This window comes from Elephantulus edwardii, unplaced genomic scaffold, assembly GCF_000299155.1.
Source record: "Elephantulus edwardii isolate Elephantulus edwardi_28Jun2011 unplaced genomic scaffold, EleEdw1.0 scaffold00280, whole genome shotgun sequence".
In the NCBI taxonomy this organism is placed as follows: Eukaryota; Metazoa; Chordata; class Mammalia; order Macroscelidea; family Macroscelididae; genus Elephantulus; species Elephantulus edwardii.
Window position 1 is genome coordinate 3141563 of NW_006400030.1, and position 18718 is coordinate 3160280.

Consider the following 18718-nt stretch of genomic DNA (forward strand, 5'->3'; position numbering starts at 1 on the left):
GTAATAAAGCATTTATGACTATGGATAAGGAAGACTGAGTAGCAAACCAGGGGGACATACAAATGAAATCCTGCTTGTAAAAATAGGAAGGTGCCTTGAGGCACTTTACTAATGAAGCTTAACAACTATGGCTGTCAGTGTAGATTACACCTACCTTAACTTAAAGAAACAAAAATCCTTTAAACTGGTGCAATAAACTACAACATGATACATGAATGAAAAACTCAAGTTGTCAAGGATTTCATTTCACTTGGATCTACTGTCATTATCTGTGGAAGCAGCAGTCAAGAAATCACACTCCTTTAGGGAGCTCTAGTGACATAGTACATGGTAAGTTGCCCTGTTAACTCAAAAGCTGCACATATCTGGCAGTTTGCATCTACCAGCAGCTCGGAGAGAGAAAAATACAGGAAATCCCTGCCTGTTACAATCTACAGATTTGGAAATGTATAGAGAATCTCTATGACTCAGAACCGACTCAATGACAGTGTGCTTTGTTTTGGCTCCAGTGGCATCAATTACAGTATTGCTACCAGAGGTCACAAAACCAATTCCTATATTTTCCATAGGCACTGATGTACTTTGGAGGTAGCCATTCTCCATGTTGGCTCAACTTATAGCCTCCTTCATGATGACTAGGGTTGAGCGAGGCATAGTAATAATATTACTGATTCAAACCTGCTTGGCTATGTGACTGATTTCCACAGCCAGATCCCCTCCAGAGTTTCCAATGCCAATTACAATGACCCTCTTTCCAGCAAAGGCCTCTGGGTTCTTATATTCTCGACTGTGAAAGTATTGTCCTTTGAACTTCTCAATCCCTGCAAAGAAAGGGAAATATTGTTAGGGGATGATTATCTGGTGGATGATGTTATTGTTTTTGATTGCCTTTGAGTCAAACACAACTCATAGCAACCCTATGAACAAAAGGCCTGAAGCCCTTCTACAACTATCAGCATTTATCAAAGGTTATAGATTTCTGAAGGCATGTTACTTAGGAAGTGGAAGCCTCCTGCTTCCTTGTCAAATCTCCTATTTTCTTCAGTCCTATAGAGAGAGGTTAAGCATATGCTCTCCTTTCTTTCTACTACTCTCTTTTCTTTATGAAAAACTAGCCCAATTTATTTTCCTATAACCTGGGTAGAAGACTGTGACTGCCTTATCAGATACAGTCTACAGAGCATAAGAATCTATTTCTTATGTAGAGTTAGAGATTCACAAACCCAAACTATCATCTCTCTCTCTCACTGCTGACAAGTTAGAACCAGAACTGACCTTCCAGTGCTGAAGAAGGTCAAGCACTGCAGCCCTCAATATGGATTGAATCTCAACATCAAGAAAACAAAGATTCTCACCACCGGGCCAATTGGCAGCATCATGATAGATGGTGAAGAGGTCAAGATTATTCACAGCTTTAGTTTGCTTGGCTCCACAATCAGCACTCTTGGTACCAGCAGCCAGGAAATTAAAAGACAAATTGCATTGGCAAAGTCTGCTGTCAGAGACCTCTCCAAAGTACTGAAGAGCAATGCTGTCAGTCTGGTGACTAAGGTGTGCCTGATCCAGGCCATGCTCTTTGAAATTACTTGCTATGTATCAGAAAGCTGGACAAGGACTAGGGAGGATAGAAAGAGAATTGATGCCTTTGAGCTGTGGTGCTTGAGAAGAGTACTGAATATATCATGGACTGCTAGGAGAACAAACAAGTTCATCCTAGAGAGGGTGAAACCATGCTGTTCTTTGGAGGCAAGGACTCTGATGCTTCATATGACATACTTTGGACATGTTACAAGGAGGGACAAGTCCTTGGAGAGGGACATCATGCTTGAAAAGTTGGAGGGACAGCACAAGAGAGGAAGACTCTTGATGAGATGGATTGATTCAGTGACTGGGGTAAGGAGGTTAGGTGTGTCAGAGACAGTAAGGCTGGCTTAAGATAGAGCAAGGTTTAGGGCTGTTGTACATAGGGTTGCTTTGAGTTGCAGGCAACTCAATGGCACATAACAACAACAACATCACACAGAAGGAGACTTCCCATCTTTCTCCCATGCAGCTGCTGGTAGATTCTCTGCTGCCAGAGAAGAGATGCCTCTGAGTTGGCAGTGCACCAACCTATGGACTAGGCCATCAGAGTTCTCTCTAATCTCTTACTTCCCTGAAACAAATTCTCCATTCTCAATTAGAGCATATATTTGTGTGCATGCACATAACGGACACAAAATGAAAAAATCAAGATAAAGGCTCTGATTAAATTCTTTCTTCACTCTTTCACCTCCTGTGGCCATCGCTGAAGCGGCAGCGGCCAAAATTAAGTTCAATCCTTTTGTGACTTCTGACCGCAGCAAAAACATTTCAATGCACCCTCTCACGTTCAAAGGAAGATTATGTCTTCTCCTCTGTCCAAGGAGCTGAGGCAGAAATACAATGTGCGGTCCATGCCCATCCGAAAGGATGATGATGTTCAGGTTGTACAAGGGCACTATAAAGGCCATCAAATTGGCAAAGTAGTCCAGGTTTACAGAAAGAAATATGTCATCTACATTGAACAAGTGCAGTGAGAAAAAGCTAATGGCACAATGGTCCATGTGGGCATTCACCCCAGCAAGGTGGTTATCACTAAGCTAAAACTGGAAAAGACAGAAAAAAGATCCTTTAGTGTAAAGCTAAATCCCACCAAGTTGGAAAAGGGCAAATACAAGGAAGAAACAATTGAGAAGATGCAAGAGTAAAATATTAACACAACTTCATTGAAAACGAAAAATGAAAAAAAAGCTTTCTTCAAGTTTCTATCTCCCTTAGAAACCCAATACTCTATTTGTTTCCTTGATTGCTGAAAAATTCTTAATTCAACAATTCCATGCTTTTTCTGATCCTTAGAAACGCTAATTTTCCTCTAATTTCAACAAGTACCATTATTTCTATCTCCATCCCAAATAATAGTGATCTGACTTACGCAAACATCAAAGATACATACAGAATTAATCATTAATTCATGCTGAGCTTGAGATCACTCATGCTGAAATACTCGCATTCCTCAGGGCTTGGGGTAAGGGCATGGTTCAGGAGTCTGCCTTCCTGGTACTTGACTCACCTGGGAAGCTTTCCAGGGGTAGATGAGCATTGGTGTGGTGACCAGTGCAAACCATGACTCCATCAAAGATGTTCATCTCCTTTTTCCCTTCAGACTCTGTGACCACTTCCCATTGACCTGAAGTAGCAAAGTCAGGCCGCTTCTTCACACTGCACACAGTGGTCTGCAGAGCAAAGAGACAGCCACAGAGGTCTGTAAATACAGCCTATACAGTGGAAACCTTCCTGAGCACCACTCTACATACGGTGTTTCACAGAAGGGCTGAGATCACATGAATTCTCAATTCCTACATAATAGTGTCTAGTAGGAATAATTTTTTATTTCTTATGCGTATTTTTAAAAATTTATTCTTTTTTTAAATTAATTTTAATGAACGTTTACAAAGACTTAGGGTTTCCAATCATTCACTTTTCTCCCTGCCCACCCCCTCTCCCCCTTCTCCTTGAAAAGTAAAAGAACTCTTTAATTGTTATGCAATATTTGATATTCCACAAATAACACCTCTCCTCTACCCCTTCCCCTAGTTACAGTAAGAAGACCGCTAAGAGGCAAGCTAAGTACAATAGGTACAATAGGTTGTTAGGCTAATGTTGAACTCTCCCTTGCTGCTTTTTCAAAAATATTTTATTATGTTTTAGGTGAAAATTTACACAATTAGGTTCTCAATTGAAAATTTCTACACAAATTGCTTAGTAGCATTAGGTATATTTTTCATACTGTCTTATACTCTTTAATTACATCTTGTTGATTCATTTCTAGTACTTTCATTTCCTTGCTCCCTTCTCTTCTTTGCCTAACTTAACTGTTGACCCTTTGCTCTCACACAGAGTTTTTTAATGGAGCAAGTAGTTCATTGATAATATCCTTTACTTTTGTGTTCCAGTCTGTCCTTTTTGATAAGTGACCTCAGAGTATAGTTTTGGTTCTTTAAGAAACATTTCAGAATTATAGTTTGAGGGAGTCTCCTAGTTAAGTAAGTCTGGACTTTTAAAGAATTTAATAATTCTGTCCTATATTTTTCTCCTACTCTTAGCAGGGTCCATTTATTGTGGCCTTGATCAGAATAGTCAGTGGTAACCAGGCACCATCTAGTTCTTGTGATCCCAGAGTAGATGAGGCTTTGGCTCTTGTTGGCTATTAACTCTGTTGACTAGTTTCTTTTCTGAAACTTAAATTTCTCTTTTGCTCCTGAAAAATAGAGGCCACTAGTTGAATCTTAAATGGTTGTACATCTCCTTTGCTTTCAGAGCACATTACCAAGTTCCTTGGACCATGTACTATGATGCCCAAATAAAGCCTGGAATTCTTCTATGCTGTTATGACACTCCATTAACTAGCCTCTTCCTTTTGGAGACTTTTGAGACCCTTGTGTACTTTCTTACACCAAGTCCTGTTCTCAATAGCTAGCTTTCCCATGTGAATGAGCTATAGGGTTCAATTCCAAGGTGGAACAGAAAACATTTCAGTATAGCATTCATAACTATTCATTTTGCAAGTAACTATAAAGAGGCTGTGGGATGGGTTAGTCAGTGGTATATTTTTAGCTTTAGAGGGGGAAGAAAGTGAGAAAGTAAATAAGCTGGAGGGTCAGCAAAAGAGAAGAAGACACACACACACACACCCTCAATGAGATGGATCAACACAGGGACAACAGCAATAGGCTCAAGTGGGTCAGAGATGATGAAGATGGATGAGGACAGGACAGGGTACAGGTCTGTTGTTCATAGGGTCACAGTGAGTCATATGTGACTCAATGGCACCTAACAACAACAAGAAGTAAAGTTTACTTAGTTAAAAAATAGCAAGAATAAGTTCCTACTTGTAGGGGCCTTAAGACCATAGTAATTTGCTGGACTATCCAGGGAGTTCTAGTGATAAGAAGCTGTGCATGCCAAAGGCATGTGGTTCGGATCCACCACCTGCCCCAGAGGAGGGCGTTATCTCCTCACATGTGATTTACTGCCTCTGAAAACCTGCTGGAGAGTCAGTTATGAAACAGTTCTGACCTGATGGCATACAACAACAATAGCAATATCCACTCTTGTATGCCCTGATCATGCTGCACTATTCATACTTTGTCTCCAGCACATTCTTGCTTTACATAGACTAGTACCTATACTTGGATCACCCTATTATTCTTGCTTCATTTAACAGACCCCTCTTCCTACTCTTTAGCATGCACATCACCACCTTCAGGATTCTTCATCCAAGAGTTAAGTGTTTCTGCTTTGAATTATAATGCATGCATCTCTATGGCACTTATCACCCTTCATCCCCTTTCTTCTGCTTCCCCAACAAACCTGCACTTACTAGTTTGTTTTCTAGTTTTTATTTCACCACTGCTTAGTATGGCAGTAAACTTGTTCATTATTTGTTGCTTTAAAAAAATGTGAAAAGGGAGCCCTGGTAGCCTAGTGGCAAGAAGCTGTACTACAATCTCAAAGGCACATGATTCAAATCCACCAGATGGTCCACTGGAGAAGGAGGGGGCAATCTCATAGTGATGTTATTCATCATCACAAGAACATGGAAACAGCCCATATGTCCAGCCACAAGTGAATAGATTAGAAAAGTATGGTACATTCACACAATGGAATACTATACAGCTCACAGGAGCAATGATTTTGTAAATTATTGCCTAACTTGGGAGGGACTGGAAAGCATTATGCTGAGTGAACTAACCCAGTCCCACAAGGACAAATATTGTATAAAACCATTATTGTAGAATGAGTATGAGGATCCAAGGTGGGGAGAGGGTGGCAGCAGAAGGGTGAGGATGTGCGTGGGGAGTGGGGGGGAGATTTGTCATGAGGTTGTACAACTTGATGATAGGATGAGGGAAATTGGAAGATTCTGTTCTGGAAAACAATGCATTTGAATTTTGTAAATTAAAAAAAAAACAACACCAAGAAAATAAGGCATTATTTAGTAGAGTTGTGTAAGACAGGAGACTTGAACTTTTTCCCCCACTTTTTTTTATTATTATTAATTTCAATAAAAATTTACAGAGACTTTGGATTTCCATTCATTCATTGTTGCAGAGACTTGAACTTTTTAACCTGCCTTTTTATGACCATTGTTAAGAATTATAGACAATCCACTGAAGACTTTAGGGCAAGTAGGAGCCACTGAAACTATCCAGTACAATCACCCTGTTTTAATAACAAGGAAATTAAGACAAACCAAAGTTGAATAGCTTACTTATCTGAGGTCACTAGTTAATACATGGCAGAGCAAGGACTAGAGAGCAGATTTTTGGTCTCCAGTGTTTGCTTTTACATTGGGTTATTTTGAGGTAGTTATATAAAAGAATGAATTGGAAATAACTTTGGGAAGTATGAAAGAGCTAAGCAACAGCAAAGAAGTAGTGGGTTCATAACATTTAAGAGTCTTTCAATTACTCATCGGAGGGTCATTCTGACTCTGGCATACAACAGCAACAACAGCATGACCGGGAAAACTTTCTCTCACATCATGCTGTAAAAGTCTGTAAAAGGAAGACAATTGAAAGCATTCATCCAGGTGGGTTACTGATCTATAACCCAAATATTTAGAAGATATTTGATGGGGCAAAAAATACCTTTCTCTCTCCTCTGGGTAACTCATATACATAGTACATCAAGCTAATCTTAAAATGTAAGCCCTTGTAAATGGAAACTTCATTACTCTTTTATCTGACAGACAACTTCAAACACAAAGATATATAAAAAATGTCTTACCTTGAATCGAATATATTTTACAAGGTTAAATTCTTTGGCATACAGCCTGAAGTACTCCAGGACCTGAGAGTTGTGCATGAAGTTGGGATAATGATCTGGGATGGGATAGTCACTGAAGCACATCATCTCCTTAGAAGTATTGATGATCACTGATTTGTAAATACTGGCCCTTCCTTCTTCTGGATTTTCCTGCAGTAAATAAGAAGGTACACGAAGAATTGATGCCTTTGAGCTGTGGTGCTGGAGAAGAGTATTGAATGTACCCTGGACTGCCAAGAAAACAGATTCATCCTGGAGAGGGTTAAGCCAGGCTGCTCCTTGGAGGCAAAGACTTCGTCTGACATACTTTGGACATGTTGTAAGGAGGGACAAGTCCTTGGAGAGGGACATCATGCTTGGGAGGGTTGAGGGACAGTGCAAGAGGAGAAGATCCTCTATGAGGTGGATTGATTCAGTGACTGGGTTATTTAGAGTGGGTGTGTTGGAGAAGTGAGATTGGCACAGGATAGAGCAGTGTTTAGGGCTGTTATTCATAGGGTGAGTCTCAAGTGACTCAACGGCACATAACAATAACAAATAAGAAGGATTCATAGAAATTCCAAGATCAACTTTTTGGTTTATAAAGAGTTATTAAACATTTGAAAAAGTATTCTGAAAGAAATGCAATTTTTAAAAACTACACATACATGCAGTGTTGGGTAGGAGCCACACCTCCTCATACTTACAGGCTTGTGTAGCCCCTTCCCCTTAAATCTAAGGACTCTGTCACTTGTTTTTGACCAACAGCATGCAGGTGAAGTGACAGTGAATGACTTTGAATACAAAGTTATCAATAGCTTTGTGGCTTTTGCATGGGTCTCTTAGAAAGATTATTGTGATGGAAGTCAATAATCACGTAAGACATCCAACCACCTCAGGACCACTACACTTTGGGGAAGCCCAAGTTAGATGCATGAAGAGAATGTCTGAGATGGATATGTGGCAGCTTCCCAGAAATTCTAGCTATCCCAGATAAATCCAGACACATAAGCAAAGAGGCCATATCAGATATCTAGTCCCAGCTGTTATCTGGTTGCGGACCCATGAGATACCACATAAGGACTGCCTACCTAAGTAATACTCTTTTAAATGTTTATATATACTTAAATGTTTACTGTTTAAATATATAAATTTTATAAAGTGAACTATTCTAGAGATATTAACAAATTATGTGCATTCTAAGTATAAAAAGTGTGTGGTTGTTAGATGCTGTCAAGTTGAGTGTGATTCCTACTGACCCTATGAACAACAAATCTAAATCCTGTCCTATCCTGTGCCATCCTCATCATCTCTAACACATACGTGAGCCCACTGGTATAGTCACTGTGTCAGTCCATTTCATTGGGGGTCTTCCTCTCTTTAGCTGACACCCTACCTTTCTAAGCAAGATTTTTTTCCCAAGGATTAGCCTCTCAAAAACATGCGTGAGAGACGAAGCTTTGTCATCTTTGCCTCTAAGGAGCACTTGGGATGTACTTTTTCCAAGACGTATCTGTTTGCTCTTTTGAAAGTCCATGGACTACTCAATACTCTTTACCAACACCACAACTTAAAGGCATCAATTCTTCTTCTGTCATCCTTATTCAATGTACAGCTCTCAGATGTATAGCAAGTAATTGAAACGATCATGGTCTGAATCAAGTTCACCTTTGTCTTCAAACTGACTATGGCTCTTCAGTATTTTGAAGAGGTCCTTGTTAGTGGACTTGCTCAATTAACATCCCCTGATCTCCTGTCTGCCTGTACCAATGGTGTTGATGATCTAAGAAAGAGGAAATCATTGACAATTTTGTGAAGTTATTATGATGCAGGGAGGGAATGGAACTAGATCTGAAGGCCAGTGCTGGCACACTTTGCATATAACACCAAAACAAAATCCAAACAAGCTGTTTCTGTAAATATTGGCAAATTAACTCCAGAGTTTATGAGGTAAGGCAAAAGGCCAATAACAGCCAACTTTGTCCTTATGTATGGGCTGCATATAACTTTTTTCCAAAAACCATAAAACAGAAAAAGCAAACCTGTGTGGAGACAAACATTATAAACATTATGTCAGGCTAGGGGATAAAGGTTAACACCAGCAGTGGTAAGTCACACTGATAGTATGTACTCTTAATATAGAAGCCCTTTTGGTTCATGGTTCATGGTTCATTGATTAAAGCACTTGACAGAAAACTCCAAGGTTTGTGTTTTGAACCCACAGCCACTTCAAAGGAGAACTGACTCATAAATGGTCCTCCAGTGAGTTTTGTGGATTCAAACCACCTGCCTTTGGGATGGCAGCCCAACTCTTCACCATCAGACATCCAAAGCCATCTCCCTCTGAAATAGGCCACTATAGTAGGTAAACTCTATAAACTTTGTTAAATGTTGATAGTTGTAGAGGGTCTTCAGGCCTTTTGTTTATAGGGTCACTATGAGTTGTGCTTGACCCAAAGATAATGAATAACAATAACAATATTAGATAATGAGAAATATCAGAAACTCTGTTATTGAAGGTTCAAAGTTTAGTACAAAGATTGGAGGAAGACTTATCAATAACTTATGTTATACAGATGACACAACCTTACTTGCTGAAACTGAGGAGGGCTTGAAGCATTTGGCGCAGAGGGTCAAGGACTGAAGTCTTCAATATGAACTGAAGCTCAACATCAAGAAAACAAAGATAAGAGACTAGGGATAGAGCTTATTGGTATCAGAGTGAAAAAAGAAACTCCAGCTCTTGGATTTCATACTCTTTCACCATCAATGAATATAATCTGTCTTCTATATATGCACTCAAATTATCAAGGGCACATAACACATATTTAAGTCATTGTTATGTGCTGTTGAGATGACTAGGATGCACAACCCAAACAACAGATCGAAACCTTGCTCTATCTTGTGCCATCTTCATGATCTCCCAAACATGTCCCCAATGCATGGTTATAGTCACTGTGTCAGTCCATCTTGTTGAAGGTCTTCCTCTCTTTCTCTGACCCTCCATGTTTCTCAGCATACCTTTTTTCAAGGAAGCATATAAGAAAAGAATGTGGCAAATAGAATGAAGGGACTGGAGATGGAAATGAGAACTGAATAAAGGAGAAAAAAGGACAGCCTTTCAGTGGGAGACTTGAGTACAGTCTGGCTTTTTGTTCCCCTTGAAGTCTCTCAGAATAATAATCTGAGGAATTCTAAAAACCAAGGGGGGGGAATACGAACATCTTGACTCTACAACTACAGTCAGTGCTGTTTTAATTACTTACTTCTTGTTTCATATGTAGAAAAGGGTGGAACTCAGCTTGAAGGTAGAGTGTTGACCGTAGAGTTCACAACATCAGAATTTGTCCCCATTGACCTCAAAAGCCCTTTTTCCCCACATCCTCAGCTACGCACCCAAGAGCCTGAGTGCAGTGGCAAGGTACTATAGATCTCTTTATCTCCATAGCATCTGATTTTGTAAAATTCCACCCAGGTTTGTTTAAGATATTATTATTGATTTTGTCTTATAGGTACATTTTTCACTTGAGAAGCTGTAGGTCAAAAGTCTTCACCTTTCTCTGTAGATTAGAAACATAGGGAGAGCTATTCCCCACCCACCCCCAGCACCTGTGATGGTGGTGCAGGACTGGGCAGTGTTTCGTTCTGGGTCACTATGTCAGAACTGATTCAATAGGAACCTAACAACAAAGATAACAGGCCAATAAAATCAGAATTGTAAGGATGGATTGATATCAGTATTATTTGAAAGTTCTCTAGGTGATTCTTCTATGTGCTGCCAAATCTGAGAACCACTGATTGTTGTTATTGTTATATGCTAGTTGTTTTCAACTCATAGCAGCCTTGCAAGTCAGAACCCCAAAGGGGGTTCCCAGGCTGTGAGTTTATGGGGGCAGATCACCATTTATTTTTCAGTTGGTAGTCAAATGCTTACCAATTAATGCACCAGGCCTTATTGCCATCAGCTGAGTCAATTCTGACTCAGAGATTGCTCTACTGTTACTCTTTTTAAAGTATTTTTACATCCATTCAGGTACTTTATTACTTTTTGTCATTTTCTTTAGAAATTAAATTTAACAATTTAGAAAACCTCTATATAGAAGCTTTTTATTAATTTGATACTTTAGATTAAAATATATTAAATATGACATACTTTAATAATAATGGTATTGTGCAGTATATATCCTTAAGAGACTGAGTTAGTTCAGTCAGCATAATGCTCTCCAGTCTCTCCCAAGTTATGTAATATTTTTTTAAATCATTGTTCCTGAGTGCTGCATAGTATTCCACTGTGTGAGTGTACCACAATTTCTCAATTCATTCTGTTGTAGTTGAACATTTGGGCTGTTTCCATGTTCTTGCGATGGTGAATAATGCTTCTATGAACATTGGTATACAAGCCTCCATTTGTGTCTCAGTTCTACCTGGATCAAACTGAGTTTCTATGTTCAAGTTTTTGAGGAAATGCCAAACAGCCTTCCAGAGTTGTATCATTTTACAATCCCACCAACAGTCATTATTGTAAAAATAGAAGGATAACTAGTAAAGTATGTATAGAGACCCAAGGGGGGAAGTGGTAGGAGCAAAGGGGTGAGGATGGGTAGGTGCGAAACCACAGGGTTGCACAATTTGGTGAGTGGAACGAGGGGGTGAGGAAATGTGAAAGATTTGTTAAAGATCTGAAACAATATGGTAATGATGGGCATGGTCCAATGGTGGTTAATTTTATAAAACTGAATTCATGGGAATAATTGTATGAAATACAATGTGAATGAAGAATAGTGTGAAACACAATATATATGAACTTTGTAAGCAAACCAATAAAATAACGAAAAATATGATCGTATATTGTATTATGCTCATTGTTGTTGTTGTGTGCTGTCAAGTCAGAATCAACTTATAATTGACCCTTCAGTGGGTTTTCAGAGGTAGTTAATTACATGAGAGGAGAATGCCCATCCTGCTTCCATGGAGCTACTGGTAGATTTTAACTGTGTGCCTTTGGGATTGCAGCCAGCTTTTTACCACTTGGCCACCAGAGCTCCCTTTTGTGCCCATAGGGAATAATTTTTAGAGTATGTATACTATTTTTTTTTTTTTAGAGTATGTATACTCTTTGACCTATATTTCTTAGTTTGTTGTGTTGTGTACTACTGAGTTGGAACCAACCCATAGCTGACCATCCAGTGGGTTTTCAGAAGCAGTTAATCATACAGGAGGAGACTGTCCATCCTCCCATGGAGCAGCTGGTGGATTTGAACTGCACACCTTTGGGATTGCAGTGTAGCTTTTTGGCACCAGGCCACTAGAGCTCCCTCTGGTTAAAAGATGAATGGCATTGGAAAAGTCTGCTGTCAGAGACCTCGCCAAAATACTGAAGAGCAATATCAGTCTGTAAACTTAGGTGCACCTGATCATGGCCATAGTCTTTGCAATTACTTGCTATGCATCAGAAAGCTGGACAATGAGTAGGAAATGATAGAAGGAGAATTGATGCCTTTTGGCTGTGGTGCTGGAGAAGAGTACTGAGTATTCCATGGTCTGCTAAGAGAACAAACAAGTTCATCTTGGAGAGGGTGAAACCAGGCTGCTCTTTGGAGGCAAGGATTCAGAAGCTCTCTCTGACATACTTTGGACATGTTGCAAGGAAGGACCAGTCCTTGGAGAGGGACGTCATGCTTGGGAGGGTGGAGGGATAACACAGGAGAGGAAGACCTTTGATGAGATGGATTGATTCATTGTCTGGGGTTATGGGGGTAGGTGTATCAGAGACAATGAGATTGGTACAGGACAGAGCAGAATTTAGGGCTATTGTACATAGGGTCACTATGAATCACAGGTGACAAGAGGACACATAACAACAAGAAGAATCTACAAGTGGATACACAGCAGATAGACAAGCTGAACAGGTATGAGTGGGTGAATGGGACTACACCCATGACCCCATACAGGTCTGACGAAGATCTTTCTATTGAACTATCTGTACAAGCTGTAAATATCTAGGTACAGTTGACCTTTGAACAACTTGGGGTCAGGGGTGCTGACCAACTGAGGATCTGTATAACTGTATAATTAATTTACAGTTGAGCTTTGACATCATAGGTTTGAACTACTCAGGCCCATTTATTTGTGGATTATGTTTTCTGTTGCTATTATAGTGAGTTCAGGTATTGCTTAAAACATCATGTGAAAAAAATAACACACCCCATCATGTGACCAGATGGCCTCTAGGGCAACAGAGAAAGGACTGTGGTTGCTTTGCTGTGTATCTTCAAGTCAATTCCAACTCCCAATGACTCTGCAGGACAGGGTTCTAGGCCTGCCCCAGAGAGTGTTCTAGGCTGTAATTTCTGGAAGAGCAGACTGCTAGGTCTTTTCATTGTTGGAGAGGCTGGTTGATTTGAAACATTCACCTTTCAGTTAGTAGTCAAACCCTTCACCATTGTGCCACCAGGGACCCTTGAGAGAATACTGTTGTTGTTAAGTGCCATTGAATCAGTTCCAACTCTCAGTGACCATATGTGCAACAGTACAAAACAACGCCCGTTCCTGTACCATCCTCACAAATGTTGTGCTTAAACCCATTCTAGCAGCTTTACTTTACACTCATTCTACTTTGAGAAGGCAGCTCCTTCCTCTTTGGATTTTAAATGCCTCCCAACCTGAAAGGTTTGTCCTCTAGAACTATATCAGACAGTGTTCTTCTGTTCATAAGGTTTTCACTGGCCAGTTATTTTAGGAGTAATATCTTATTCAGACTCAATGGTTCTTAACAACAACAGTCTGTCTTAGCCTGCTAGTTCCGTTGAAAACTGCCTACCATCGATGACTCTGCTGTTATTTGGAACACATGTGACATAGTGTCCAGCATCATATCAACATACAAATGACCACAGTACAACCAATCAACAGATGAGTGGTGGGAAAGAATAAGAGAGGTATTAAAATGTGAGAGAAGAAAACAATGTAAGATGTAGAGAAATCCTGAATCCCTGGAACCTATGACAAAAGAGATAAAATGGAAAACTCAAATTCCCCAATGTCTTCCTACAAACCCACTGGCAATATGGAATTGAAAAGTTGTTGGACTCTCTTTATTTAATATGAAATCCATAATAGCTTTCACCTGAATTACAGATTTTAGAACAATTCACAGAGAAGAAGAATTCCGAATAGCAAGCAAAAGGGACTTTTAGAGACCGGATGCCAGGTAAAGAACCTTAAGGAATCCAGCCTGACACGCTTAGAAATTAAAGAGGTGTATAATGCCTCAGGCCCTAAAATTGTTTAACTCTGGAATACTTGAAAATTAAAGTCTCCAGTTTTCCACACATCCAAGGACCTACTCAAGACAATCTTCTCCTCAAGGACTTATTTATTAAACATAAGTATATTGGTTACTACTATTTGCCAGGGTTCATGGTTGGCTTTAGACACAATGGTGAATCATACAGATGTGGCCTTCTCAACAGAAGCCAGAAAATTGTGTTGAAATATAGCTTATTTCTTTTCCATGAAGTAGTTTTGAAGGTGTTGACATTTTGCTAAGAGGATGGTAAGATAGATTTCAAGCTAATTCTTCAACAGGAAACAAGTTTAAACCACTTCGGTGATAAAAATCAGAAACTTAATCATTAGGCAAGATGGTAGATGTCCTCTCCACCTCTTCCCCTCCTCAACTAATTTTAGGATTGTTTAGTAATTGTAAAATCTGACTGTGGCACTTACTAGAAATGTTGAAACTTGAGTCTCATTTAAGACATACTGAATAATAATTAACATATACTTTGTACCTGGCACTGTTACAGATAATGAACATATTTAGTTCTTGATTTAATGCCCCACAGTTCTATGAGATGTGTATTATGTTATTTGCTTTCTAAAAAAGAAGAATTGATAAAATAGATTTCAGCATAAAATCTATCACAAAGGAAAAAGGCCATTATATAAAGATGAAGAATTGGAGTTACAGAGTAACTTAATGATTTTCCCAAGGACATACAAGTACAGAGACCTGGTAAACAGCTAAACAAGACTGGTGATTCAAGCTTATTGAGTGACTTCTTAGGAAAGAGACTTGGTGATCTACTTCCACAAAGAAAGATTACAGCCAAGAAAATCCTTTGTGATTCTACTCTGTAACATGGGGACTCTAAGGAGTTGAAAATGACCCTAAACACTTTGCAACAATACTGTTTATATGTTATATAAGCAGAATTTGAACCAAACTGGGCTCTTCACCACTTTTCTAAGTTGTGTCTAGATTTCAACAGTAGAATTTTCTGTTGATAAATTAAAAAACCGAATCAGTAAGATATCCAGGACTCCTCCTCATTAGAGGAGGGTTGGCCATCTGTTAGGGAGTGAGGGGTCCATTCTAGATCCAGACAAGGAATACTGTCATATAGAGTTAATCCTCAAAGAGTAAAGAGGAATCTGTCAGTGCTTTTAGAAATGAATGCTGTCTGTTATGGGAAAGAAATGCTCAAGACAAGCATAGCGACCAGACTTTAGACTTCACTCTGTATTTAATTTAAGAATCTAAGGTTGTGAAAGAACAACCTGAAAATGAAGCAGAGTCCAAAAAAGGAAAATAAATATCCAAGAGAAAATGGAACAGAAGAATTCTTGGGAGTTGTAAGCAGGTAAATTCTAATCCATTTATCTATTATTGTAGACCTGTATGCTTTCTAATGCACATGTATCATTGCTTCCAGAGTGTTTCCTTTTTCTTAATGCAACAAAATCCATTAAATACAGGTGGTCTCTGTGCCAATTTTAGAAACAAGAAGGGAAATACGGTGACACTTGTGGCCGTTTTGCTGCCACCCTAGGGAAAGAGGACCCACAGGGAACCTGGTGGCTGCTAAGGAGTTAAGTTTCCAAATCCTTGTGGCTGTGGAAGAAAGAAAAGGGGAACCAGACCAAGATGAGATTCTTGCTGGCTTAATCACTTGTCGAGCCCATCACACTCGATGACACTGGATTTAAAGTCTCAGAGAGGGTTCCAAATATTACCGAGCGGAGATTTACCTGGAATCTCCAGAGGCCTCCGATGTCGCCTGACCTTTCAAAGCAGACAGGTTCCAAATCTTCTTCCAGGCAGCACTTGATAGAAGTCAGACCGCTCACCCCTCCCCCAATCACGGCAATTCTTTTCTTGGCCATGATCTTCAGAAGACTTCACTGGATTGAGTCGATGCCACTACTCCTCCTAAAGAAAGGACGACGGGGAGAAGACAGAGACTACAGATCAGTTACCATCTGCCTAGGGAGGGAACTCAGGCTACGACGTTCAAATAAATGCTACAAGTTGTATCTGGTGGCTATGGAAACACCAGACCGTACTGTCGTAGTTTTTTGGTGAGATTTTCTTTTTGGTTAGGTGCTGTCAAGTCGAGTATGACTCATAGCGACCCTATGAACAGCAGACCTGAACCAAGCCCTCCTCCGGTGCTACCCTCATCATCTCCGGCACACTCGAGCCCATTGTTAAAGTCATCGTGTCAACAAAATGTTGAGGATTTTCCTCTCTTTCGCTGACCCTCTATCTTTCCAAGCATGATGTCCCTTTCCAAGGAATAACCTCGCCTAGTTACTTGTCCGAAGTATAAAAGATGAAGCTTCGCCATCCTTAACTCTAAAGAGCACTCTGGCTAAGGAACTGCTATTCGCGTGCAGAAGGAGCCCGTGACAGCAGGATCCAGAGCATCGAATGTTCGTCTGTGTTACCTGAACCCACTCCCTTTTCCTCAGCTCACGGTAGAGCCACCAGCTGTAATCTGGAAGTTAGACTGAACTTTCAGCTGTTCTCAAGCAAAGATAGAACAACAGCTTTTAAACATTAGCAAATAGGAAGGAGCAGTTCGGCTCCACCTCCTTTACGCCAACATTCTGCCAGCTAACTTTCCCACCCCGCCTACGAATAAAAGGTGGGCTGAACCTGTGCTGTACAGAATTTAAAAAAAAAAAAAATCAATCTTACATCTCTATTTTGCAGCTGTTTTTGCCAGCGCTTTCAACTACGCCCTCTGTAGACCGACCAAAGTCCCCTTTCTCCAGCGCTCTTCACCCTTCCCCATCCACTTTTAACTTCCTGGTTCTTGTCTTAAAGTGACAGCTCCTACTGCAAATACTGTCAAGAACCCCAGAGGAAAATCTTGCTTCGGTTATTTCAATGGAAAATACCTACATTTCAGGGCATATGGGGAAAGCGAGAAGGGGGGTGGGGGGAGTGATCCCTGCCTCTCTTTCACTTTTTTTTGTGTGAAAAAAAATTGTATTTAGAATTAGCCAGCTGAGCTCAGTTGAGATGATCCCAATTTTGTTGGCAACATCCAAAGCATCATAGTCAGGAGCAAGTAGAACATAGGCCTTCTCTCCATCAGGCCTAATCAAAGTGTTGACCTTAGCCACATCAATGTCATAGAGCTTCTTTACAGCTTGCTTAATTTGGTGCTTGTTGGCCTTGACATCCACAATGAACACAAGTGTGTTATCTTCTATCTTCTTTATGGCTGACTCAGCGGTCAGAGGAAATTTGATGATGGCATAGTGGTCAAGCTTGTTTCTCCTGGGGCCGCTCTTCCGGGGGTATTTGGGCTGCCTTTGGAGTCTCAGCATCCTTAGGCCAGGGAAGGTGGGTGAGTGCGGATCTTCTTTTATTTGGCTGTGGATGCCCTTCAGGACTGCCTTCTTGGCCTTTTATGCCTTTGCTTTGGATTCAGTTTTGAGAGGGGCAGGGGCTTCCTTCTTGGCTTTCGGCTGGAAAGTCTTTCACTTTTCTACCACTCACTTGCAGATTGGATTTTGGTATTTCACTCTTGGTAAATGTTTCCATTATTAACTATTTAGTTGAAAGAGCACTACTTTTTTTCTAAAAAAAAATTCTTTTATTATTTTTTGTGTATACCGTCAAATAGGATCTGACTGGTACAGGAGGAGATTGCCCCTCCTTATCCAGCAGAACATCTGGTGGATTCAAACTGCATACCTCTGGGATTGCAGTGTAGCTTCTTGCCGCTAGGTTACCAGAGCTCCCTGAAAGAGCACTACTTTTGAAAATGCTTTCTGTCACAGTTGAGGAGTTCTGGTGGCATAGTGGTAAGGAGTTGTTCTTTCAATCCAGAGGAACATACTTTGAATCTACCAGCTGCCGCATGGGAGAAAGATGGACTGTCTCTCCTCCTCTGCACGTTTTATCCTGAAAACTACCTGACTCCAGCCGACACAATAACAAAAATATCATCATCACAGTTACATCATCAGGTAAAAAGATCCAGGTTTAACCAGTAACTTAAAATGTTTAAATATCCAACAAAACAATCAACCATAAAAGGCCAAAGTAATGAAAATAGGATTTCACACACTAAGCCAGAATCTGGGGCTCTCATGATCTAGTGATTAAGGAGTTTGTAGAGAAGGTTCAAGAGAAGGTAGTAGATCGAATCCACTAGCTGCTCTGTGGGAGTGAGATGGTAAATCTCTTCTCCTGAGATTTGGAGCTGCCAGCTAGAAGGTCAGCTATGGATCACTTCCCACTCTCAACAGACACTTAATAGCAAAAAGGTTGGAATCTAGCTCCATCTAGCCCAGGGTTTTATTTTGACAGCTGTGCCAGATAGTAGGAGGCTTTTGTTTGAGGCTGATGCAACTCTTCTTTTATCTCCTGCCTTTCCCTGAGTTAACCTTGCTGGCTCAAGCTGATACTTATTGATATTAGTCCTGCATTTTGGCTTACTAGCTTTAAGACAAGTAATTTGTTAAAAGAAAATGGCTATTGGCTGTCACTTACTGAAGGCTTATCTTGTATGTTGTTGTTGTTGTTATGTGCTGTCCAGTCCTTTGCGACTCATAGCGACCCTATGCACAACAGCCCTAAACCCTGCTC

General features: G+C 40.2%; 1 protein-coding gene across 1 annotated transcript in view; it reads right to left on the bottom strand.

The window, feature by feature from the left end:
- The window catches only part of FMO5 (flavin containing monooxygenase 5), a 32382-nt gene extending 16386 nt beyond the window's left edge, over positions 1-15996 (bottom strand). The window contains exons 1-4 of the mRNA XM_006900326.1: positions 15862-15996; positions 6811-6999; positions 3092-3254; positions 679-821 (exon numbers count right to left, since the gene is read on the bottom strand). Coding sequence (XP_006900388.1) covers positions 679-821; positions 3092-3254; positions 6811-6999; positions 15862-15996 — 630 coding nt within the window. The remainder of the gene's footprint in view (positions 1-678; positions 822-3091; positions 3255-6810; positions 7000-15861) is intronic.
- Between the last annotated feature and the right edge of the window lie 2722 nt (positions 15997-18718).